Source organism: Alternaria postmessia, assembly GCF_024291825.1.
Source record: "Alternaria postmessia strain BMP 2775 chromosome Unknown scaffold_51, whole genome shotgun sequence".
Lineage (NCBI taxonomy): Eukaryota > Fungi > Ascomycota > Dothideomycetes > Pleosporales > Pleosporaceae > Alternaria > Alternaria postmessia.
Window position 1 is genome coordinate 42,546 of NW_026260124.1, and position 25,312 is coordinate 67,857.

General features: G+C 53.4%; 8 protein-coding genes across 8 annotated transcripts; 5 read left to right on the forward strand and 3 right to left on the reverse strand.

The window, feature by feature from the left end:
* Positions 1-3,708: 3,708 nt before the first annotated feature.
* Positions 3,709-6,557, forward strand: J4E82_007465 (uncharacterized protein; the record flags this gene model as incomplete). Its single annotated transcript, XM_051733709.1, has 3 exons — positions 3,709-3,823; positions 3,873-6,237; positions 6,287-6,557. 3 exons carry the CDS (start codon positions 3,709-3,711, stop codon positions 6,555-6,557), a joined length of 2,751 nt encoding a protein of 916 aa, XP_051586489.1.
* An 840-nt stretch (positions 6,558-7,397) lies between these two features.
* J4E82_007466 (uncharacterized protein) lies at positions 7,398-8,422 on the forward strand (the record flags this gene model as incomplete). The annotated part of the gene is made up of 4 exons (XM_051733710.1): positions 7,398-7,404; positions 7,463-7,605; positions 7,657-8,115; positions 8,174-8,422. 4 exons carry the CDS (start codon positions 7,398-7,400, stop codon positions 8,420-8,422), a joined length of 858 nt encoding a protein of 285 aa, XP_051586490.1.
* A 759-nt stretch (positions 8,423-9,181) lies between these two features.
* J4E82_007467 (uncharacterized protein) lies at positions 9,182-10,610 on the reverse strand (the record flags this gene model as incomplete). The annotated part of the gene is made up of 2 exons (XM_051733711.1): positions 9,182-10,299; positions 10,349-10,610. 2 exons carry the CDS (start codon positions 10,608-10,610, stop codon positions 9,182-9,184), a joined length of 1,380 nt encoding a protein of 459 aa, XP_051586491.1.
* A 345-nt stretch (positions 10,611-10,955) lies between these two features.
* On the forward strand, positions 10,956-11,646 carry J4E82_007468 (uncharacterized protein; the record flags this gene model as incomplete). The annotated part of the gene is made up of 3 exons (XM_051733712.1): positions 10,956-10,973; positions 11,086-11,390; positions 11,484-11,646. 3 exons carry the CDS (start codon positions 10,956-10,958, stop codon positions 11,644-11,646), a joined length of 486 nt encoding a protein of 161 aa, XP_051586492.1.
* Positions 11,647-12,184: 538 nt separating this feature from the next.
* J4E82_007469 (uncharacterized protein) lies at positions 12,185-12,984 on the reverse strand (the record flags this gene model as incomplete). The annotated part of the gene is made up of 2 exons (XM_051733713.1): positions 12,185-12,670; positions 12,793-12,984. 2 exons carry the CDS (start codon positions 12,982-12,984, stop codon positions 12,185-12,187), a joined length of 678 nt encoding a protein of 225 aa, XP_051586493.1.
* Positions 12,985-13,325: 341 nt separating this feature from the next.
* Positions 13,326-14,690, reverse strand: J4E82_007470 (uncharacterized protein; the record flags this gene model as incomplete). The annotated part of the gene is made up of 1 exon (XM_051733714.1): positions 13,326-14,690. One exon carries the CDS (start codon positions 14,688-14,690, stop codon positions 13,326-13,328), a length of 1,365 nt encoding a protein of 454 aa, XP_051586494.1.
* Positions 14,691-15,568: 878 nt separating this feature from the next.
* J4E82_007471 (uncharacterized protein) lies at positions 15,569-18,285 on the forward strand (the record flags this gene model as incomplete). The annotated part of the gene is made up of 4 exons (XM_051733715.1): positions 15,569-15,617; positions 15,748-15,851; positions 15,900-17,349; positions 17,396-18,285. The coding sequence occupies 4 exons, from the start codon at positions 15,569-15,571 to the stop codon at positions 18,283-18,285; spliced, it is 2,493 nt and encodes an 830-aa protein (XP_051586495.1).
* Positions 18,286-20,208: 1,923 nt separating this feature from the next.
* On the forward strand, positions 20,209-24,103 carry J4E82_007472 (uncharacterized protein; the record flags this gene model as incomplete). Its single annotated transcript, XM_051733716.1, has 4 exons — positions 20,209-22,428; positions 22,480-22,779; positions 22,828-23,272; positions 23,322-24,103. The coding sequence occupies 4 exons, from the start codon at positions 20,209-20,211 to the stop codon at positions 24,101-24,103; spliced, it is 3,747 nt and encodes a 1,248-aa protein (XP_051586496.1).
* Positions 24,104-25,312: the final 1,209 nt, after the last annotated feature.

The following is a 25,312-nucleotide window of genomic DNA, read 5'->3' on the forward strand; positions in this document are numbered from 1 at the left end:
TTTGGAGAAGGATGATGGGATGGAACCGAGTCGTCTAGTTGGATGGAGAATTGGAGTCGTTATCTGGGTTATGTTAGACTGAGTGTGGTATAATTCAAGAGACGGGTTACACACTGAAGTCAACTCGAAGTCTCTTAGCCGCCATCGCGTGGCTGGCTGCCATCTTTTGGTGCCTTGAAGAGCATCATTGGGGAAGATAGTCTTGCGCTTGGGTTTGGCGCTCCACCGTCACGGGGTTGGGGTTCGAAGTAGGCGAGATCGTTGTTCTGTACAAGTCTCATGGTGGTTGTGGGATAGATGTATATGTGGGTTGGTCGAGATATGTGATAGATGGGCGTTGCTGAAGGTTGCGGGCTGTGAATGATATGTGGTATGCAGGCAGATCTGAAGGTTGAATTGTGATTATGATGTTTCACACCTCAGAGAGGCGCTCTAGTATATAACTATCTACATCCTGAGGCCTGTCGTAGCCTCAATTCTTTCCAGGAACAGGCAATGACTGCCTTCTTTCAGGCTATGACGCAGAAACGGTTGAGATTAATCTGCTCCGGTGATTCAATTCCATGTCAAAAGAACCATGACTGCGCCACGAGAGCAGGAGATTGAATAGCTCATTGGGTGTGTCCTGACGATCAAGGCGACAACCAGGCTGCAATTCGTTCTAGCGTCCTTCTAGAAGGCTAACAGCCCTGTCCACCCCGAGGGTGACTCCTTTAGTCACCGCCGATTAGCAGCAGAGCCACGGTGAGGGACTCGAATTGCGGGCTAGGGCAGAATCTCCAGGCAGAAAAGCGGCCATTGGGGTCCGTAAATGGTGAACCAATGTTTGGTGCCTAGTTGGGCTGGTGAAGTTCGCGAGCACATGGTGCTTGCACAGCCGCAGTCGAAGAGCCACACCGCGGCACGGCGCACTCAAGGCACTCCAGGCATCTTTTTGCAAGTTTGAGCCCATCGATAAGTAATAGCCCCAGGTCGTGTTTTTGATGACTCTTGTGCCCATTGTCATTGACCGGAGTAAACACAGCCCGTGGCAGCATTCTCCCAATCGGTCGACGCTGTGGTGCTGCGCCTCGCACTCGCATCTTGACGATGGTGCATCTCGGGCCGGCTAACAGGGCAGACGGGGGCCAGGGGAACAACTGCCGGGTTGCGAAACAAAAGCGACGCTGTTGCACTGCAACATGCTGAGGTGCTTTTTTCGATCGTGGTGACGAATGCGAAATCGGTTTCCGAAACAGAACGTATGGTGTGCCCAAAATGCAGGAGATTGGCGTTGGTGGTGGCTGATTGGTTGAGAAGGCGCAGCCTTTCTTTCATTTGTCGGACTGGGGTAGCGGCTTGCCTGTTGTGGCAGTTAGCAAAGGAACTCAATGACCATACTTTTGGGAATGACTTACGACCACCATCAAGAGGCTGGGTCTCACCAGGAATCTTGGGTCTGGAGATGGCGAACAACATGTTGCTGGATTTGGATTTGGATTGATGTGGTAGTGTTGATTGTGGTAGGGGGCGGTGTTCGGATTGGTGCACGCGTGCTTATGAGTGGGTAGAAGTGAGACTATGTGTGAGACTTTAAGATTCACAAACGCGGCTTTGTATGGTAGCGGTGCAACAGGAGTGTCAGTACTTGTGACAGTGGACCGAATGCTGGGACATATATATTTAACTTCTGAAGTCATGGTCCTCCAGTAACTCATGATACTGACGTCTACCTTGGCCGTGTCCTCCATGATCCACGGGGCAACGGACGGGCCAGAAGGGCACCCAGTCCCCGTACGTGGCCCTTCGGTACGTATTGCAAGCACAACCAACTGGAAGTGAAGCAATTGCACATTGCTTCTCTGGGATGACTCTTGGACGGCGTCTGAAAGGGGATGGAACAAGACAGAGCTGTCATCCCCACAATTCCACGTGAAACAGCCAATCGTGCCGCCGCCTCGTCGACCCGGTGTCTCAAAGAGTCGTCGACAAGCCTGGCATCCGTGCCTGATAACATAAGCTGTCGCGCGTGTGTGAGGAAGGTCCTGGGAGACTAGAAGCTGCGGAAGCCGAACCCATTCGCTGCTTCACTCTCCACATCCCTGCGCGTCGAGGCCCGAAACCCAGCACCAACCCTTCACAACCTTTCATAAGCGGTTTCTAGACGCCTTCTGCATGCTTCGCCGAACAGCCGTTATGCCGTCATAGGGACAGCGCGTCACCGCGTCTCAGCCCATGCCCGGGCCACCAGAGCCACATGCGCTGGCCACACAAGATCACGAGGCTCTCGGATGCGGCTCCCAGACACGCTGTCACGTTCATTCGAGCCACGCCGCCAGTCCGCGCTAGGTCTGGATCGGTCGGCCCGCGTTCGGAGACGCAGGTACACACCTGGAGTGTGCTCACACTGACGTCTCAAGAGCCTTCGTCAGCCAGAGAGACAGCCAGCCAGGGTCTCCGTTTCATCCCTTTTGCGGATGACAGACTGCACAAGTGGTCGAGCCCAAGACAGGGAACTTTACGCGTCGTCGCGTCGCCCGTGGTCGCGACCGTCGCGCGCCCTCCCAGTGTGCCCGACTGCCTCACTGGCCGACTGCGCCCCGATGCCCTTCACCAATAATCAGCACACACAGTCTTCAACCACTCAGTTGCTGTTGCAATATGTCTGGGAAAGCCCTACAGGTCGCCCTGCAGTGCCCCTGAAAGCAGGACGTCTTTTGCCTGCTGAAGGACCTCTTCGCCTCTGCGTGCAAGTAATACCAAGTTACGGACAGAGCCTCCGAGGTCCTCCCAGATTGCCACTCAGCATCTCGGCTGCACTGCCAGAGCTCACAAAGTCTGAGTCGAGCACAAAGGACGGTGCAGTGGTGGTAGTCCTCCAAGCCTAGGGGCTATAACCTTTCGGGTACCACGCGCGCCTTGTCCTACAATAGCAACAAGATCTGCGACGATCTCAACTACGGAAGGCTTGGCTGGGGAGACTTTGAGTCTGTTTGAGTAATTCCAGACCAGGAGGCAGCCAGCTTGGCTGTAACTCATGATTTGCGTTGCGCTTGTAGCCAGGCATGTTGAGTGTTAAACATTAGAGAGCTTGATGTCTATTCGCGGAGACACCCATCTCGTAAATCGCGCAACTCATCCTATACGCGCACGGCCGCCATACATACGACGAGACAGAGTGCTGTTCAAAGCATACACAGTTCAGGTTGACACAACCGCTGACTGCACATGTGCACTGAGCCTCGCCTCAGGAGAAGCTCCATCTCGACGGCTTTACTTGCCTATCAGACCATCTCCATAGAATTATGCATCCTCAGGTCTTACTGCGGTGGTGGCTGCAGCCGACTCCTAGTCTCTTCCATGCCTTCAACGTGTTGTTTTGCGCTCCGGTTCGAGATCGCGTGCGCGCCCATGCTCCAGGTCATGAAGTGCAGCTATGCCTCTCACCAAGGTCTTCTCAACATGCAGAGTTGAGAGCTCTGCAGTGAATAGATTCATTTTCGACTTGTTTACGTCATGTTGTTGTAGACAGATTCTAGCTGCCGGGCGATCAATCGTTGCGACATGTTAGATCTACGAGACCCTGCCGCCAAACGCCAGCGGTCATTGCTCCACCCTTCGAATAGCCCTCGCCCCGCAGCAACAACGCGAAGCATCACTGAACCCCGATGATGGGAAATACACTCACTCGTACACAACCAACACAGTCGTTACCGTAATATCCAAACCATGACAACCAAGTCCAACTTCAAGCGGGCTGTGCCCCAGACGCAGCAGTCCGTCCTCGCGTCTTTAAGAACCACGCAGTTGGTCAACGACGATTCGAAAGCTGTACTACCAGCCGGTATGAACTCAGTGCTGTGTGGTATCGTGTGTCTGACTGGATAGCACAGAGCTCATCAATGCCATCCTCGATTACCTACCTGTCGCCGATATGTTCAGCTTCGCACGCACCTCGAGACGCATGCGCGAGATGGTGTACGATGACACCAGGTGGATACAAAGACTTAGAAGCATGGGCTGCTGGAATGAGGCCGAAGCAAAGCGTAGATTTGATGAATCGATGCGCAAGAAACTAGAGGCACAAAGAGCAGAGGAGGCCCGTAGATCTGGCGTTGCGCTCAACGGTAGCACCAACGGGATGCCCCCAGGTGACGGTATACCCGGAAAGACAAGCATGACGCTTTTTGATGCCACAATAGAGGAGGACATGCTGCGGAAGTCGCAAGAACACAGAAATAGACCACGATCTACTACATTGGACAAGGGCTTCAATGACATGACCCTGTCATCTTCCGGAACGTTGGCCCCAAGCTCGTACACTGTAGACCCGCAGGCGGCTGTGAAAGTTCTGTCAAATGTGCGTTCTATTAGAGGCATGGCACGACAAGAGTATGGGAAGGTCTACGGCGCACTGGCCCCATTTTATTATGACTTGGAGCGGTCAAGAAGCCACACGGATCCTGTACTCTTTCGGGCTTATCGCGATCCCGAACAACAGGCTCAAATGCTGGCGCAGCTCAAGATTTTTGCAAAGAGCGATTACGCACAAGGTTGGAGTCAGCGGGAGGAGAAGCTAGACACCATGACTGGCATTTTTGAAAACGCTGTGCTCAGAGAATTCGAGCAAGGCTATGCAGAGAAAGACTTCGATGGACGTATGAAGAGACTTGCTACAGTGTTGGTGGCTCTGAACGGAGGCGCGGCATGTTTAGACTCTTTTATTCACAACCACCCATTGATGTTGGAAAAGGAGAAGCTCGGTGACCCTGCAGATTGCCTCCGCAACGAGGTTCTGACGCTGGAACCATCTCATGAGTTCTTCAGAGGATTGGCGAGTGCACTCAACGAAGAAGCGGGCATCATCGACCGTGTCTTCCCTCCTGCGGTCGACGTACTGCAAACCTTTTTCGAGCGTGTTGCGGACGATGTCATTGCCGAATACATCACAACTTTGTTCGACGAGGCTCACGATATAAGCATTGAAGCGTATCTCAAAGCGGTTGCGGGGGTTTATGAGCAAGCATTGCAACTAGCAGTTTCCTTGCATCCTACCAAAGCATCCAAGCCAGATTTTGGGGAAGAGGCAATGCGCATTGTGTCTCGTTGCTTCGAGCAGCACATCGACCTTTATCTACAGGAGGAACTAGATTATTTTAAACGAAAATCGGCTGCAGAGGTCGACCTTTGGGAGAAGCGGCTGATGGAGGAAGAGCAAAGCACGGAAACTCTGTATATGGCGAACGTCAACCGGAAAGCTGTCAAACAGGACTTTTTGTCGTCGTTCAAGAAGGTGGTCATGATGCCTGTCAATGTACTCCCCACTATTGGCGGGTCGAGTGCTAGCAAGCCCTCCGAAAACATGTCTGGAGTGAATGGCAGTACTACTCTGGAGCCGACCTCAAGGATTGGTACCCCAGCTCCGGGCGATCGGTCGCCTACACCGCGAATCGAAGCTCCGACGACCGAGCTTGCCGCCAAAGCAGCAATCATGAATTCTCGGCTGGAAGGCATCCGATCGCTTTTTAGCATTGAGGTGGCTCTGAATCTGACACACATGGCTAAGTCTGGATTAGAACGAGCTGCACGATTTGTGAGACTTGGTGGTCAGTCTGGTGAAGAGGCAAAGGAGCAATCTGAGCAGATCTTCATCAACCTTGTCCAGATCCTAGGCAACCGTCATATGAAATTGGGCTTTGATAAGGCTGTCAGCCATTTAGCTGACTACAAGCCGCGAGAGGTAGCGGATCATAGTAAAGAGGGTGTTGCACCGCTAGTAGCCTTCTTGGAGCTTGTCAACGTTGGCGACTTGATCCAGCAGATGGTAGAAGTATTCTACCTCCAGGAGCTTGTCGCAGCTAACCTCACGGACCGCGACGACTTCCTCAGTCTTGCTGCCAAGGAGAAAAAGCGGTTCGAAGCCATGTTGGATGAACGGGTTGCTGCAGGTCTCAACAAGGGTATTGATGTGCTAATGGACGAAGTGGAGTATCTCTGTGGTACTACTCAACACCCGTCCGACTTCAATCCCCCTGTTGGACCCAATGGCCAGGTGCAGATGTCTGATATCGGACCTAGCCAGACGGCTACAAAGATTGTGGAGGTGGTGTCGTCACATACAAACATGCTCATCGGTAGCACGGACAAGAATGTCCTGGATGTTTTCAATCAAGAAGTGGGTGTGCGCTTGTTCACTGCTCTCTGCAAGCACTTGAAACGCCAGAGAGTTAGTGTGGATGGCGCTATCAAACTCATCAGGTACGACACATACTCTATAAGACCTACAGGCACTAATCGACTTGGACAGCGACATGAACGCTTACAATGCTTACATCGTCTCACTACGCAACAAGCCTCTCATGCAATACTTCGCCGCGCTTCGCGAACTCTCTCAGATATATCTCATCGACGCAAAGGAAGCTAAGGAGATTGCTACGATTATCGCAGACACGGATCGATATCATGGGATATTTCGAGCAGAGGAAGTATACGAGTTTGCAGAACGAAGAGCGGATTGGTACCAGATCAAGAGTGCTGTGGAGAAGCAGATGTACGGAGTGGGGTGTCTGGTCATGTGAAGAGGTTCAAGATCGTCCAAATGACGTCGACTGGAACGATTGGAAAACGAGGCTGTTGGATCCCCAACTAGTGGCATACGTAGATTACCGCTTTCGGCGAGTATGCAGCCCGCCGGTGGTGCAGACGATGCGATGCACGAACAGAAAACATGGCTTTGACATTTGTGCGTGCTTGTATGACTTGGAGAAGACGGACAAGAGTGGCTTGTTCGGTTTTCTTGTCGGGTCGAACTACGGAGATGGTCGTGGTTCCCCAGCCTCCATGGTCGGCGCCGTACCTGGAGCTAGACCGCGCCCGTGCATTCAACTTCACATCTCGTCGCGCATACTGCAACCATCCATGAACCTTAGTGCCTGTTCTCTTGCCCCGTTCATCTCCGCGACAGCGCCCAACTTGCCCTGCCATCTTTCTCTACCTTTGAGTCCCTTCCGACACAATTTGGCGTCGCTTCTCGCTGACTGGACCCCGCTACGTCGGAACTACCGTTTTGAGGCGCCCGACCCAACTCGGCTGCACCTTCGCTGGCTGTCTCTCACCTCTTGAAGGTTATACCGCAACCACTATTGCTAGTCGCCAAGTGAGAGACTGGCCACTCGCTCGCCATACGCGACACTTGATATACATCACCTACGCCTGCATCACACATCCCACTTTTGGTTCCAAGCCGTTGGTACCAGCTTGTGTTTGTTTGCACGACATAGCCACCACGGAGGTCGGAGCTGGATCTGAGCTCCGCGGTACTTAGTGGATTCGAGAGTGGTCCTCGCAGCGATCATTACCCTAGCGTGCCATCGCTAGTTGTGGGAGCTCTTGCTGTGGAGTAAGGAAACATCGCAGCCATGGCAGGTAGGTACTCACTTGAAGCCTCCTACGCGTATCTTTATATTCTAACGTGTCGCGGCAGAGCCCCTCCCCGCCGCAGTGCAAGCTTCCTACTCGGTCATCATCGACGAGATCCTACGCGCCAGCGACATCAACACCATTTCTGCAAAGCGCATACGGAAGGGTCTTCAGGAAAGAGTCGAGGATGACCTTTCGCAGCAGAAGGTTTGAAGCTAGACATGACATACGACGGCATGACCTGACATGAACAACTAGGAGCAAATCACCACGCTCATTATGCAGCGCTTCGACAAGTTCAACAACGAGCAGAACGGCGGCTCCGAGGTTTCTGAACCCATACCTACTGTCGAGAACGGCGCAAAGGCCTCCAACGACGACACCTCCGACGTCTCCCACAACAAGCGATCGCCGCGCGATGACGAGTCAGTGCTCTCTGAGGTTGAAGATGTTGCACCTCCCAAGAAGAAGGTTAAGAAAACCAAAGTCAAAGACGAGGATGACGATGCAGCTTTCGCGGCGAGATTACAGGCTGAGGAGAACGCGCGCATGGGTAGGGCGACACGCGGTGGGAATACAAAGCGGAAGGCACCTGCGCCAAAGAAGACCAAAACCAAGAAGAAGAGCTCTACCCGCATCAAAGACGAGGATGACAGCGACATCGCATCAGGGAGTGGGGGCGAGAAGAAGAGCCCAAGCCGGAAAGGTGGATTCCACGTAAGTTATTCTCCGTGACTATATATCACCATTTCGAATTGAGCTAACCACTGCCCAGAAACCTATGGCTCTTTCCCCAGCCCTTTCTGAACTCCTAGGCGAAACACAGCTCTCGCGTCCACAAACCGTCAAGAAGATTTGGGAGTACGTCAAAGAGCGCGACTTGCAAGACCCGGCCGACAAGCGCCAGATTCGATGCGACGACGCCATGCGCGCAGTCTTCAAACAGGACCGCGTTCACATGTTCACCATGAACAAGATTCTCAACCAGAATCTGTACGCCGTCGACGAAGTCATCTCCACATAGTCCTAGTCCACAGCGTACTGCGGTTTACCCCAACTTCCCTACACAATACTTCACGCATCATCGCAGCGATGAAGAAAGTAAATCTAATCTACACAACCACACACTGCATCCATAAATTGCGTCCTCTTTCACGACTATATCACGAACACTCGTATACGCGGCGGTCCTCGACGCTCAAATTCGTTTCATCATATCACATTAGTGTCTCTTGATTTTAGCAGCATGGCGCATTCACGGTGTTTCTCTGCTGGGAATTTCCAGAAGCGTGCATTTTCGGCCCGGGCTGTGTGGATATTAGGGGCTTTCCATTTTCTTGTCTTCCGCAGTTTTTCGCTACGAACGATCTGGATGAACGAAGAATGGAGCGGAGAGCAATGCTATGCATGATACAGGCAAGCGCAAACCGTTGGTTGGACTGAACGCATGGTCGCTTCCTTGGTAGTCGTTGGGTATGCCTTAATGAAATGCTCTTTTTCAAGCAGTTAGTCAACTGTCCTTGATGACATGTCGTTGTACGTGATTCGAGAAGTGATTTGAGAAGTGATTTGCAGTAGTGACAGTGATATGTGTAGCGGTACAAAGTACAGTTATACTACGTATTACGCATGGTAATCGATTCTGATAGCACGCAGACCCAGATAATCATTCACGAATAAACAAGAGGTATCCAATACCGGTACTCCAAACCCAATACAATACAACCACGGACATGACTCAAGGGCTCATGCCGAACTTTTGAGCTCATCCACAGTTCAGAACCTAAAGTCCTTCAGGGAGCTGGAGCTGGAAGTTCTCATGATCTTCCTCGAGAGGATCCGCACCATGTAGTTGGGTGTTGAAGCTATTCATCCACGCATCATCGTCCTCGTCGTCTGAGCGGGAGAGAAGCAATAGCTCCAGCTCACGCTCAACATCCTCGGCTGTGCGGCGCGGCTCCTCCTCCTCCTCTGGAGGTGTGACGAGTGTAGCGTCGGTGGCGGTAGAGCTGCAACGAGACATGGGACCACGAGATCGCATGGTACCCGTGTTGGTGCTCGCACTGCGGATGTGGGTGGAGGAGGCAGGTCGGGAAGCAGCGGAGAAAGGAGCTGGCTTGGTAACGTTGGAGAGAGGCTTTCGAGCAGCTGGAGCAGCGCGTCCGGCGCGGCCTTGAGCGTAGCCGATGGTGCTCTTGGAAGCTGCTGCAGCGGATGCTTGACGAGATGCTGTGAGCTGGGTAGGAGTCTTTGCTCCCTTCCGGCTTGCGACTAGTCCAGTGGGCACACGCGACTTTGCAGCTGCGGTTGGAGCAGCATAGCTGGGCTTCGATGGCGGAGAGAGAGCGGCAGCTGCAGATCTGGCTCGCATAGTCGATGGTCCAGTCGTTCTCGTCCTGAGCGCAGCGGGTGCCTTGGGCGCCTCCTTCTTTGGCTCCTTGATACCATAGTATTCCTTTGTCTCAGCATCGTCCTTTGCCATCTGGGCAGCGAGCACCTTCTCCATTTGCTCATCACGCTTTTTTCGACCCTGCTGTATCTCCTCCTCAAACTTGCGCTGCTCACGGGTCCTTCCGTCGTCCTCGATTGGGTTGTGGTAGGCTTGCCAGATACCGCGGACCATGTCCTGGTTGGTGATCTTGGGCATGGTCCAGTCCTTGGGAAGGAATTCGTCCATGTCATCTTGGAGCGGAATCTCCTTGGGGGGCATGTATTCAACCTCAGGCACGTCATCTTCGTCCTCTTGGGCGACTTCAGGCTGGTGGATCTTGACTTTGGGTCGGCGCATGCGAGGGCTCAGTTTCTGTGTCTTCCCAGCGGAAGAAAGAGGCGCTGGAGTTGCGAAGGCCCTAGACTTGGCGTTGGTCGTCTTCATGCCCAGCGGCGCGCGAGTTCGTGGACCTAAACACGTCAGCTGTCGGTTTGCGCAGCCTGTCGTCTCTAGTCGTACCGGCTGGCGTAACAAAGGCATTTGCGTCTATCTTGCCGCCCGTCTTGGTGGTAAAGAGGTCATTGCCCTTGCCCTTGGTGTTTCCTGCTCTGCCGACGGCATTTTCGTCGTTGAGAGGGATCTTGAATGGCGTCTTGGGGGCTTTGTTTCCGGGTGTTTTGGCGTTGAAGCCCTTGAGGCCGGCATTGAGCGACTTTCCTGCAGCGGCGGCGTGCAGATGGCGGACGGCGTTCTCCTGGTCGTTTGCTGCGAGCGTAGTCATTATGGGGGTTGCATTGAGCGAGTCGTGGGCGGCGTGGTTATTCCTATCTCGTAATGGCGATGAGGGTCGGCGATGCGCCTGTGTTTACCAATGGTTGCTAGGGCGGCGGGAAAGAGGGTCTGGGCTTTGGAAAGGGTCCGGGCGGAGGAGGTAGTCCCTTTCGGCAGCGCCTGCCCGCATTATCAGCTTGCACACCCGCTTGCAGGAGACAATTCTCAGACACCAACTACTCTCGACACTGCGCCGCTTCACATCCCTACATAGCCTGCAGCTGTCCGCCTCTCGTCACTTGTAAACACACCACAGACACCCTTCTTTACCCCGCCCTACACACGTCCAGCAGCTATGGATCAGATCAAGAAGGTGAGTCCACGCATACCCCGCCAAATCCCCTTTCTTTGGTACCCAGCTGTACCCGACGCCACAATGCACACCTGCTGTACCAAGGTAGACGCTGACCTGACCCTTTGTACAGCGCATGGAAGCTCTCCGCGTTGAGGCGGATGAGAGCAGCGCCCGCGCCGAGGAGCTCAAGGCGACTGTCAAGCGCCTCGAAGCCGAGACCACACAGAAGGAGCAGGAGATTACCTCGCTGACGCACAAGAACTCTGTGCTCGAGAGCGAGGTTGAGAAGCTTGAGGGGCAAGTCAAGATCCACAAGGACGAAGCTGGTGCAGGTGCTCAGGCTGGCACCCAAGCCGAGAGCCTCCAGCGCAAGATCCAAGTTCTCGAGGAAGAAGCTGAGGAATCGGACAGGACGATCCGCGAGCTCAACGAGAAGTACGTTCCCTTTCTTCTTTCACCGCGTTTACCGCTGCTCCTATCCACTATCTACTACCCCTGATCTGCATCCACTGACACGTCACCCCCCAGGCTCCGCCAAACCGACGTCAAGTCCGGTCACTACGAACGCAAAGTACAAGCCCTCGAGCAGTCCCGCGACCAGTGGGAAACCAAGTACGAAGAGATGGCCAAGAAATACGCCGACACCAAGAAGGAGCTCGACGACTTCGTCAAGGAGATCGGTAACATCTGATCTCGCTGTCGTCTCTCTTTTTTGCTTGTTGACTGTATTTAGTCGAGTTCTGAGTCGAGCTTCGATATCGTCCCTCTGCGGATCCCGATTTCGAGTGCGTGCGACAACATGAACGGCGATGGTAGTGGTGGAGGATGATACTGCGGCATGCGGCGGAGCTTGAAGAAGAGGCAGATTTTATATCACATTCCCCCGTACCCCCTACCTTACCCCTACATATCTGTTTTCTTTCCTGCGGCTGCTTGCTGGGCGGGCTTGTTCGCTTTAGATAATCCCTGAGCGAATATATTGGCGGTTCCTGACATGAACTGGTTTATACTGTTACTCACATGTGACTGTTAGGTTCGACAACCTTGACCAAAAAGCGGTGTACCATTAACGACCCACAGTGCTATAATGGAATAGGGCTGTCTGAGATGAATGCAGCATCACTACATACGAACGCGCCGGCATGCGCCATGTCGGCTGTGACATTCATGAAGGGGTATCATTATCTCAACTTGTGTAGCTTCACAACTCCCAAGCATTCCCCGCCCGTTTACTTCGCCGTCCTGGCCTCCTTCTGCTTCCTCTTCTTCAAGCCTTGCTTCATGCGCTCGGCCTTTCTCTCCGTCTTGGTTTCATACCTAAACTTCTTCTTCTTCTTTGGCCTCTCGCTATTCTTCGGCCACGCCTTTGTCCATACCTTTTTCTTGCTCGCTGCCTCCTCCTCCGCCTTTTTCCTTTCCTCTTCTGCCTTTCTCTTCGCCGCCGCCTCTTCGTCCTCCTCTCCTGGTCTCGAGAAGCCTGCTTTAGATATTCCTACGCTTTCTATGGTGACGGTTGTGTATTTGTCTTCGTCGACGTACTCGTCTTCCTGGTTGATGGGTTCGGGTTCTTGGAAGCCTGTGAATTCTTCCTCGTCATCGTCGTCGCCGGATGTCTCGCCCGCAATGATGTCGTCCAGATCCCCATTTGCTTGTTTGACGAGTCGGTTTACTTCTTCGACGTGTTTCTCTAGGTCAACTTTGCGCTGTTCTCGGAGCTGTAGTTCAACTTTTTGTTAGCTTCAATATTGGATGAATGTCTGGGACGTATGCGCATGCGATAGCATAGATCTTGCTATCCGGTAACTTTGGGTGAAGATGGAATCGGAGCTTCGCGTACCTCACGCCTGAACCTCAGCTTTTCCTCTTTCTCTCTCTTGGCATTCTCCTCTTGTGCATGCTTTATCCGTGCAAGTTTGCGCTTGTGGAAGCCTGTGAGATATTCTTCGCGCGCCGAGAAGTCAAACTCGATCTTTTCGGGGGCTGTGACCGCAATTTTGCGTTTCTTTGATGGTGGCGCCGAATTCCTCATAGTTACAGGGTGTGCAGAGTGTAATGTTGAGTGTAGGGCGGGGTGTGGTATGGCTGGTGCTGTTGCTAGATGTTCGCAAAGCAGATGTTGGAGTTTAGGAAAATTACCTGGGCGAGCAGGGATCTTGGGAATTTAGGTGGGGCCGAGGTACTTTGGCGCTACACCGTGTAGGGATTACCATGGACCAAAGATTGTGATACATCAAGACATGATCTTAATGTCTGATTGCATTCCCAAGAGACTAGGGAGTGGAAATCATGGTCTCAAGGATCATAAAGATCGGTAAGGTTTGGTGCAATATTCAATAGCGATGTGCGCTACTCGTTACAACTTCCACCAATCTATGCATCTATCTGCGTCTTATCGCCGGTTAGGCCTATGCTCTCTTGTGACGGAGCTTGGGTGCCATTGTGCGGGCTGTCCATGCCGAGGATCTTCCTCCTCCACGACAGCGACTCCAGGTGTCTCTTTGCCTTGTGTGTTATACATAGCGCTGAGTCAACGTCCTGAAGACCAGTCTCTCCAAACATAGCCAAGACCATGAGGCCCAGGAAAGAGTGATACATGTCCGGTGGATCTCCTGTGACCTTGCCAAAACCCCCAACGAGATGCTGCGTTTTGTCCAACAACCATTTTCTGATGGGTTGCCGATCGATGATATCCAAATGACCAAGAAGTTGTAGGGGCGTCGAGGTCCAGTAGGCGTAGCATGTATCTGCTACCTTGTTGCATCTACCATTCACTCCCACCCACTCCAATTCAAAATGAATGTGGGGTCGTCCTTTCAGATTTGATTTTGCTTGTGCAGACGGGCGGGAGCTCAACTTGACAAAAGTATGCGCGTCATGACACGTTTCTGATGTATCTGTCTCGTCGTTCAAAGTATCTAAACCATCGTCCTCGTCTAGCGTCAAAGTCTGCCGTGAGACGAGCCAGTGCAGGGTTTTAGGGACGTCGGTCACTCCACGGATGAGACCGTCCGGTTTTTGGGATGGTGGTAAAGGCAGACGACCCACGAAATGCAAAGCAGCGATGGCGCAGCAGGTGAAGCCAGCGTGTGCCTCATGGAAGGGTGCTTCTGATATACCTCCGTCGTAGCACTCTGCTTGTCGAACACAGTTGACAAACTTGTCAACATCGATGTCCGGTACACCTTCGCAAGGACCCTCTAAGTCGCCTCGAAGTATCCACCGGATGGCTGTTGCCATGTAGCCGAACCTAGAGTCGTTTCCGCCATGAACAAAGTCGCCATCGCCTAGAGTCTCTCCAAAGCTGCCTTCTGGTCGTTGCATCTTGACCAGCCATGTCAGGATCTCCTTTCTCTTCACTTTCTCCAGATCGTCGCCCAGCACGACCAGCGTGAGGAGGGCAAAGAAAGTTCCAGGGATGTGGGCAGGATCCCAGTTTTTGTTCTCTTCATTTCTGAGAGGGCCGTAGTTGGAGCCTGGCCATGGGCGGAATCCTCCTTCAGGCAGCTGGCAACTGTAGACCCAATCAATGTGGCCTTGCCGCTCCTCAGCTGACAAAGCGGCGTCTAAATCTCCCAAAATGTCGAGGGCAGACACAGTGAAAAGGGCCAAAAGCATGCGGTTGGAGTCATTGCTGGTGTAGAAGTGCGGCAGCAGCGTCTTCAAGTTGCGCCGCCAGTACTTGATGTGACGAGCATAGTTGAGTTGTGTGTTGGCATCAAACGCAGCTGGAGCCATGATGGAAAGGGAAGCGTGCTGCGTGGACCCGGGAGCGTTTACCGAGCGAGATCTCGGTTCCCCTGCGAAGCTTGGATTTTGATGGCGGGGCTGACCTGGAGGGCCAAGGCGACGTATGCGTACAGTAAGACGGATGAATGGTTAGCAGAGGCAGGCTCCACGCCGAACAGACTTTGGAGTGTCTCCTGAATGCACCTGCACCCGAAACTTTGGGAAACCAGGGCTACGAGCACGTGCAGGGGCGGTCGGGCAGTGATGACGGCGCTCCGCAGCGTTCTGCCTGTGTATGTAATGGGGAGTGCAGTCGGTGGTCTTGTCACTTTGGCGGCGCGACAGCATTAGCACGGCGATGATGCATACAGTAGACGGTAGCAGGCGCGTGGCTCTAGCTCTAGTCTACTTCGTATGCAGGGGCCGCGCTTGGGGGTCGGTGAATTGCGTTGGTATTTATATCGACCGCTAAAGGCGAAATGTCGGAAGCTCGCAAGATTGGTAGGCTTGCCTAAAGGTGCCAGGGCTGTCACGACAAACGGCCACATGCAGGGGTACATGAGACATCATTCAGCTCTGCCAGTTCTGACCCAGCTGCGGTCTGCAACACCCTCCTGACGTGCCTCAGTCTCGCCCTACTCGACTTATCTCCAATTCCCCAGACGCCACCTGCACCGTCGAGTCACCCCGAGTCCCCTCTTCGCTGGTGCGACGTCACACAGGCCGCTCCGTCTGTCACTGGGCCTGCGCTTGCGTGTTCCCCAGACTTATCTTCTCCGCGCGCTCACTACGGCCGTTGAACGACCATACCCGTACCCAACTTCGTTGTTTCTTTTTGATACCCCACATTCGCCGCTCCTTGGGCGACTCTGCAAACACACGGCACCATGACGACCGGATTCGCGGCGTCCTTCTGGTCGAGCGACTATGCCGGAGGTAAGAGCTGCAGCCGCACACAACACCACCCCACTTTGGCTGACTCTCCCAGGCCTGGGCGTTCTTTTTGGGAAGCTGCAGCAGGGAGTCCAGGAAAACCAGCAGATTCTGACTGTGGCCCGCATGTGAGCTGATGCCGAGGAGGCCTATGGAAGCAGTCTGTCCGCAATTACACCAGCCACCGATCGCATAGGCGGGGGCTTCAGCAGAGATGAGGGCGCAAGCGTGCGCAAGGTGCGTCCCCACGAGACACGGCCACCGCTCCACGCTAACTGGTAACAGGCCTACGAAGGTGTGCGCACTGAGATGGAGGCAGCGGCCGCAAACCACAAGAAGATCGCATCCAACATTCGAGAGCTGGTAGTCAACCCCTTCGGCCGCTGGTGCGAGGCGCATGCCGCCCGCGTGCAAAACTCCCAGGATGATCTTCAATCGCGCATCAAGATCCACGACCGACAAGCCGATGCTGTCCGCAAGTACCGATCGCAATATTACAACAAGTGCCGGCTCGTCGAGGACTTGGAAGAGGAGGACAAGCTGGCATTCCAGGACCCCCAGAGCGAGGCCGCACAGAGCCCCAAGATGAAGGTGCCCACCATCAAGATGTCCGAGCCAGAGAACGAGGAAGAAGAGCCTATCGACCTTGGCGACGAGACCTACCAGCCAGACCAGGTCAAGAAGATCCTCACCCACATGCTGGACAACATCAAGATCGCAGAGGTCAAGGTTCCCATCCTTGGTACCTACCAGAACTGCTCAAGCGGTGCCGATATCACTGAGTACATCCAAAAGCACATGGCAGCAACCACCGTGAGCTATGCGGAGCGCATTGGTCAGGATCTCGTAGCACATGGCTTCCTGCGCTTGGTCGGCAATGTTGGCAACACTTTCGCAAACAGCTCCCGAATGAACTACCAGTGGAAGCCCAAGACGTTCCAGGTTACCGGACTGCCTGAAAAGAAGCAGCCCCTGGCACGTTCTTCCACCGCCATGTCAACTTCATCGGCCGACAGCATCGCCGTTGACTCGCCCGTCTCGACTGTTCAGGAGTATCTCCAGGGATGGAACCCACTCAACAACCAGTACCCGAACGAGACACCGGCAGAGAGGCTTCGACGGGAAGCTCACGAGTCTGACGAGCGATACAAGGCCTCCGTCAAGAAGCTTGACTCGCTGCGCTGCAACCTGGAAGAGGCTATGGTTGATCACCTCAAATTCATGGAACGTTGTGAACTAGACAGGCTGAAGGCTATCAAGGCGGTCATCTTGGATTTCTCCGGCGCCGTTAGCAACGTCATTCCTAGTCTTCAGAGCACCGTCGATAAGATGATGCTGTTCCAGGAGACAGTCCAGCCCCTGGGCGACCTCCGATACATGCTCGAGAACTACAGGACTGGACCATTCGTGCCTAGAGTCACGACCTATGAGAACTACTACAACTCGGTAGACGAGCAAACGTTCGGTGTAGACTTGGAGGCTCGGGCTCGTTCAGACAAGAAGCGTGTTCCGGTGCTCATCACAACAGTCCTCACATTCCTGGACAACCATTATCCCGACTTGGAAGGCGACGAAGCCCGCCGTGGCATCTGGCTTGTTGACGTTCCTCTGTCGCAGACCCACAACCTCCGGGCTGAAATTAACACCGGCAAGAGATTCCCTGACGAACTGCTTGAGAAGTATGATGTACCGATCGTCGCTAGTGTCCTTAAGCTTTATCTTCTGGAACTTCCTGGTATGTATCAAACCTCAATTGTTGACTCGCTAGCTAACCATATCAGACTCACTGGTTTCTTCTCACGTTTACGAGATCGTCAAGACTATCTACAGCACTACTGCCACAGATGTGTCCGAAGAGACTCGGGTCTCTGTTCTTCAATCTACTCTTGGCCAATTACGTCTCGCGAACATCGCAACGCTCGATGCCATCTGTACCCATTTCACTCGTCTCATTGAGCTGACTTCTGCCGATGAGACTTATGTTGCAGCATTGGCCAATGCACTTGCGCCATGCATTCTAAGGCCAAGGCAAGAATCGAGTTTGACAATGAACGAGCGCTATAGCTACCGTCTCGTCCGCGACCTTTTCGCACACAAGGATGCGATTTTCGGGGAGTTGAAGCGCGCAAGCACGCTCACTCACTCATCTTCAGGCGCACAGCGTCCACGCGCGATATCCACAGATGAGAGTAACCGACGAGCAAACATGGAGGAGCGCCAGCGTGCCATTGCGGCTCAGCGTTCTCCACGGGCAACATCGCCAGCACCTGGCTCACGCATCTCTGGGTCGCATCGCCGTGACAGAAGTCAAACTCGATTCCCGGTGAACACATCCTCGCCCACCGAGACTCGGAGGAGTAACGGAACAAACCGTGGTTCGCTTGAAGTACCCGGAAGTGATGATAGCCCCACCCACGAGACAACTCCTGTAACTACGAACGGTACAACAGAGGCTGCTCCTGCTCCCGCTACTGCCCCTGTTGAGCACCCAGCGCCATCAAGCACGCGAGTGCCTTTCCCACGGAAGCATGCAGGCAGCTTGACAAGGGGCAACCGGGACTCTACCGGTAGCTTGAGGAGTGATGACACGGCACCAAGAGGCGTTACGCTAGAAGACACACCTGCAGCACCACGAGGTGTTACGCTGGAAGACAAGCCCATGGATGATTAGTGGTAGACATGGTTCAGACTTCAGCAAGCATTTTCCTTCGGGAAGTGAAAGAAGGCAGCCTACACCGCCCGCCCCGCCCAGAGAGTCCCATGTATACTGGAAAGTAACGTACTGGGAAATTGGCCAAGGGCTGACCCTGAAAGAGAGTAGCAGGACGGGCAGTCGTACTGCACCTGTGGAGGAGTGAATAGCGTATTTGAACGCTGTATACATAGTCTGGGACCAATGATTTGACGGCATGCCTAATGGTGGTATGTGGAATGCAGCATGATAACTACGAGTGCAGACGGCAATTGAAATCTGATGTTTGTTCACGCTACTCTGCTTGTTGACAATGGCGGCTCGTACCTGAGGCTAACCAGGGTACCGGCACGCTAGTACTCAGCTGTCAGAAAAGCCCAGACCCCATCGTCACACTCGCATGTTGAGTTCCAAGGCGGAGCAGCATAGAATCGACATGGGGGTCAGCTGTGTGGCTGGGCATCGGCTGCCCGATCTCTGGAATATATACATGCGCTCTGTTGGCTTCCTTGGGTGCCGCTCACTTTCCGCCCATCTACTCTTCGCTCTTGCCCCTCTTGCGGTTGCGAAGCCTCTTGCACTCCCTCGTGGTGCGCTTCGTCCCGCCCTCGATCCAACCCCACGTTGATCGTCCCACGAATCACATCGCGATCGCAATCGAAGCTTCCCACTTTTTGAGGCTTCGCCATTACCGCGTCTCATACCGGGAGTGAAGGCGCCATGTGTCTCGTCAAAGTCAAGCAGGAAGAGGACCATGTAGTCCCGTACCGCGTCGTCCAGCGGAACCGCTCTCCGCCCCGTCGCCGCGCCTCACGTCAATCGCGCGACATTGAGCGCCGTTATTCGCGCACCGAAATAGTGCACGACTCTTCTCCTAGGCCTTCAGCATCCTACGTTGCGGTGCCCTCACCCAAGCCTCTCCAGATCCCCGCACCACAGCCTGTGCCTATGTTTGTGCAGCCTCCACCACCCCCGGCGCCCATGCCGGCTCCACCTCCACCGCCTAGCCACATCTCGTCTCACCATACCCAGGCCCATTCTCACCACGGCGGCGCACACTATGTCGAAGTTTCTCCACGATCCAGCATGAGCTCTCGCTCCTCTAGCCCTGGCCGCAGCGAGTATGTGTACACTGAGCGTGAGGTTAGGCGCGAACGCGAGCGCAACTACAGTCCGGAGAACCCTCGCTACGAGCACTACAGATATGTGGAGCCTGCATCGAGCGAGAGCGATCACTACGAGAGATACCAAAGGCGGGACAGGAGCAGACAACGCAGTCGCAGCCGTGGCGGCTACGAAGAGACTAATACCAGGGTTGCGTACAGCAGGCGGTGACCGTCTGCATACGAGTAGAGAAATGTGTCATGTTTGCAGGGACTGTTATTCTGATAGCGTACGGTTCGTCTCGTGTCCTCACTTTAATCTCGAAGGATTTTTAGCATCCGTCAATAGCTGTGGTGTGGTCGCCTATAGTTTTTTCATTTCCATATTTAATTTAGCATTTCGCATTCCGCTGGCCAAATGCTCGGTGGCTATGAGGTCATTCGTGATGTTGAGCAACAGCGTACACGTCCGCGCCGCACTTGCCGAGATGTCGAGAACAAGGTCCACATGTTTAGCAGCCCAAAGGACGAGTTCCGGCTGCCGGTGTAAGCGGTGGTCAGGGAAGCCTTGTGCAGGGTCGGGCACCAGTCGAGTGGTTCACATGCTGGGTTGTGATCAGCATTGATCCAGGCCAGCATTATTCTGCAAGCTGAGAACAACCATCAAGGCACACACGTGCTTACATACCGCGCCCGCCATACCTCGCGCAAACGCTTTGACTGCTCTAGCCCATGGCAAACCCCGGGACATGATCGGAACACCCGTGCAACTCTCTTCCGCCGCTCTCTACCGCCGACCATGTCTATCCGCGTCCTAATCAAAGACTACCCACACCGCGCAATCGCCCTCGCTACCTCGACCCATGCACTCGTCCTCCGACACAGCACATCCACCACCGAACAGAGTAGCAACATCAATGCCTCGTCGACGTCGCTGGGGAGCAATGGCGCCGCCGCCGCGCGCTGCATGGTCGAATTCACTCGGCTGGAGGAGATCGACCTAGACGATTACCGGGCGCTACACTCAGTCCAAGTACACGGCACATTGGGCCTGATCACTGTAAACAGCGACGTTTTCCTGGTCGTCGTCAATGGCGCGAGCAAGGTGGCCACGGTACGGCCTGGCGAGACGGTGCAGAGGATATACTCGGTCGGCTTCTACTGCTTGACCAGCACGAGCTACGATACCCTGCTCAACGACGAAGTCAATCCCTACCCTACCGACACCATCGACGACGAAGGATACGAAATGGGCTTCGGCGGCAGGAAAGAGCAGTCGCCCATGGAACACCCGTGTCTGGCGCTCAAGAAGATACTCAGCAGCGGAACCTTCTACTACAGCTCAGACTTCGACCTCACCCGACGATTGCAAGACCGTACAACCGACGCCGCGACCGTTTCCATCGATAGTCTAGACGCTGGCTTTCTGTGGAATTCATACATGATCCAGCCGCTGGTCGACTTCAGAAGTCGCCTTGCGCCCAAGGAGAAGGAGGCTCTGGATGCTTCGGGGATCCTGACATCTGCGATCCGGGGTTTCGCCCTTACAATTACCATCCCCAAATCCTCTGCTCCCATTAGGGTACAAGACTCGGGCATGCCGTCTTCCATGACACTGATCTCCAGATTGTCGTGCAAGAGGGCAGGAACGAGGTTCAATTCGCGAGGTATCGACGATGACGGGAACGTCGCAAACTTTGTTGAAAGCGAAACAATCTATTGGGCGCCGTCCGGGGCCTGCTTCTCCTACGTGCAGGTGCGAGGAAGTGTACCCATATTCTGGGAACAGCAGGCTGGTTTGCTTCCAGGGCAGCAGAAGATCACCATCACTCGATCGCCGGAAGCCACGCAGCCGGCCTTTGACAAGCACTTCGACAATCTAGAGCTCAGCTATGGCACAGTTCATGTCGTCAATCTTCTGAGCAACGAAAAGCAGAACGAACTAGAGTTGACGCACAGATATCGCGGCCACATCAGAAACAGCCCTTTGAATCAAGGAAGCGACATCAATGACCAACAGCACGATCTCATCAAGCTCACGGAATACGATTTCCATGCTGAAACACGGGGACCAGGTGGCTATGAGATGGCTAGTATGATCGCTCAATGGATCCAAGATTCTGCCGAAGGATTTGGATATTATCTCTCGGAAGAGGTGGATGAAGTCACAAGACACAATGGAGAAAACTACGCTGTCCGCCGGACAATGAGCATATTACAACAGGAGGGTGTCTTCAGAACAAACTGCCTGGATTGCCTCGACCGGACGAATCTTGTCCAAACCATTATTAGCAAGATGGCGTTGGAGATCTTCTTAAGTCACAAGGGCCTTCGAGCTAGCCAGGACTTCTGGGTCAGACATTCAAGTATGTGGGCAGACTGTGGTGACGCTCTTTCGAAAATCTATGCAGGTACAGGAGCGTTGAAGTCCTCGTTTACGCGATCGGGAAAGATGTCGCTTGCTGGTGCTCTGGCAGACGCTCGTAAGAGCGCCACTCGAATGTACATTAACAACTTCGCGGACAAAGGGCGACAGAACACGATCGATATGTTACTTGGTAGACTGATTGGCCAGGTTCCAGTGCATCTGTACGATCCCCTCAACGACTTCGTGGTTGCGGAGCTGGCGCGACGGTCCGCAGAGTATTCGGAGACCGAGATGATCAACATCCTTGTCGGTACATTCAACTTAAACGGAAAGACAAGTGGTATTAAAAGCGATCTTTCGCCATGGCTATGCCCAGACGTCGATCCGTCACAGCAGTGCCCCGAGATAGTAGCTGTAGGGTTTCAAGAGATTGTTGAACTGAGCCCTCAGCAAATCATGTCGACGGACCCAGATAGACGCGAAGCTTGGGAGGAAGCCGTTAGGGCATGTTTGAACAACAACGCTGAGAAGCATAGAAAAGATGAATATGTCATCCTCAGAGGTGGTCAGCTAGTAGGTGCGAGTTTGTCGGTCTTTGTCCGGTCAGACTGCCTAAAGCATATCAAGAATGTTGAGGGCGCTCTCAAGAAGGTATGTCAGCATGTTTCGCTCTTCCACGTATTGGGCTAATTGGCATCCCAGACTGGCATGTCAGGTATGGCTGGCAACAAAGGAGCCGTAGCTATTCGATTTGAGTACGCCAACACTTCGGTCTGTCTGGTTACAGCACATCTTGCGGCTGGGTTTGCCAACTACGAAGAGCGTAATCGTGATTACAAGACTATCAGCCATGGTCTACGCTTCCAGAGAAATCGATCAATCGAAGACCACGATACTGTGATATGGCTTGGCGATTTCAATTACCGAATTGGTCTGAGCAATGAAAAAGTTCAAAGGTTATGTCATGTCGGTGATCTTGAGACCCTGTATGACAACGATCAGGTAGGCACTCACGCTTTGCTCGCCAGAATCATAGCTAACGTCCTGCAGCTCAATCTCCAGATGGTCGCCGGCTTAACCTTCCCATATTATTCTGAGGCTCGCATAACTTTCCCGCCAACGTACAAGTATGATCTTAACAGTAATCAATACGATACGTCCGAGAAAGCACGCATTCCCGCCTGGTGCGACCGTGTGCTTCGCAAGGGTGACAATATTCGGCAGATACATTACAACGATGCCCCACTTCGTTTCTCCGACCACCGTCCAGTCTACGCGACCTTTCAGTTATTGGTACAGCGAATCGACGAAAAGAAGAAGGATGCTGTGAAGGCGGCATTGTATCGACAAAGAAGAGAAGTTGTGGGCGATACTCATGCAGCAGGACGTCTAGGCGAAGATGAAACGGACGACGAAGATCTCTTAGGGTATGATAGTATTGAACCAGGGCTACCACCTGCAAGCTCAGACCGGAGGAAGTGGTGGCTTGACAACGGTATTTCTATCTTAATTCCTGCTATAGCTTGGATGCTCATTTTCCATAGGTTTACCGGCGAAGGCACGCGTGGAACCGCCATCTAACAATCACTTCCCAAATCCAAACCGACCGAGCAACCCATTCACTCCTAGCCCAGAACCAGAATGGGTAGATGTCAAGCACATGCCGAACAGTCGCAGACCTGAGCCACCACCAGCACGCGGCTCACAAAGATCACGCACAGTTGATTTTGACGGTCCCTCGACAAGTTTACCGCCAACGCAGAAGCCAGCAGCCCGCAAGATGATTGCGCCGTTGTACCCAGGCCATGCCAATCAAATACTTGGCTCAGACGGTGCGCGAGACTCGCTCAGCGATCTTCGACGCAGCGGATCAAACGCTTCCACACACTCCATGCCCAGCTTACCGTACCGCGCATCAAACACGCTTCCCTCAGCTCAATCCTCAAACAAACCACAAGTCCTCCGGAAACCAGCCCCACCCCCAGTTCCTAACAAGAAACCTTCACTTCTCTCCAAGAGTCCCTCGCCGGGGCCGTCATACGCACCTCCTCCACAACGATATCGCGACGACCCTCCGGAAGAATCCAGAGCACACCTACAACCAACAGCCAGACGGTCAATGGCGCCGCCACCTAATTTAACGAGGAAACCGGTACAAAATCTTATCGATGATGATTTCGAGAAACCAGCCTTGCCACCACGCACCGGTACCGGTGGAAGCACTAGGAGTGGTGGTCGAGGAGGCAGGAGCTTGATGGATGATGAGCCGGAAGATATGCGCAGCATGGGTGGTGACTGGGAGGTTCTCAGGCCTGCGTATAGATAAAACCATAGCTCCAAAACAATATATTCCGTGCTGCTTCAGAGTATGTCTCGTTGCTGGGTTAAATGTCGCTGTAAAGACTCCTTACTTGGAGTCAGCGTGAAACAACGGGTTGCACAGTGATAGCATGCAAGAGGGGTTTTGTAACTGCCAGTCCAAGTCACGCGATGGCGCGTGCTGTCGCGTCAGGGCTAACCCAATCCCACACCTCACAAACACCACCCTCGGGCCACGAACACCAACAACGCGATCGGACATGCAATACATGCGCATAGTTCAGTATGAAGAGGAAAGGCAGTGCTCAAAGCGGTGGAGAAACCTGCAAGAAAGCAAGACGCGATGTGGACCGATCCTTCACCAACGCTACTCATCCAGTCCTACAACGTCTCTATCCAGAGGTGCTTACCCTGCGCCAATATTTGCTATCTAAACTACCAAGCACATCGAAAAATAGACAGCGAAAGATCTCGCAGCTTGGACGTACAACATCCGCCCAGGGCATAAGTCAGAATCATCTCGATACCGCCGTAGTACAGTTGCTCGATTCAACATTAGTGTGCACTTCCAGTGTGAACGCAGACACAGGTGCTCATACGTGTTTCAAAGAAGAGCGGGAAAAGGACATCAGAGCATTTACCCAACAGCGCTCACAGAGTACTCCTGGCAGCACCTTCAATCCTGGATACTATATGCAATCTGAGGTAGGTCGTGGCATGTATCACATGCTTCCAGGATTGCGCTTATGGAATGACTACTGAGTGAATACAGATTGTCGATTTCGTGATATGGCGCTTATTCAAACGCTCAACAGCTCACAAGCCAACGCACCTGCTCTGTCATGGATTTCAAAGAACTGGAACCACCCGCCGTGAACAGGGTAATAATGGGAATCCGAGTTCTTCAATTCCTAATCTGCAAGAGCGTCAACCCAACAGCTACAGGCAGACTTTGAAAGAGCCAGTATGGTGTCGATTGCACGCATTACTCGGTCAGGGCGGCGATCGCATCATCATAGACATGCTTCTGGAGTCCTCTATCTTCATTCCTCTTAATGCAGATATGGGCAACTACTACCAATTGTCCGGAATGCCCATTTCTGAGATAAAATCGGATGGATTTCAGAAGAGCAACACCGTAAGAGTCGATGTGGGTTACGAAGCCGTCAATAATCCCTCACGTGTCAAGAGCGAATGTAAAACAGCAGGTACAATC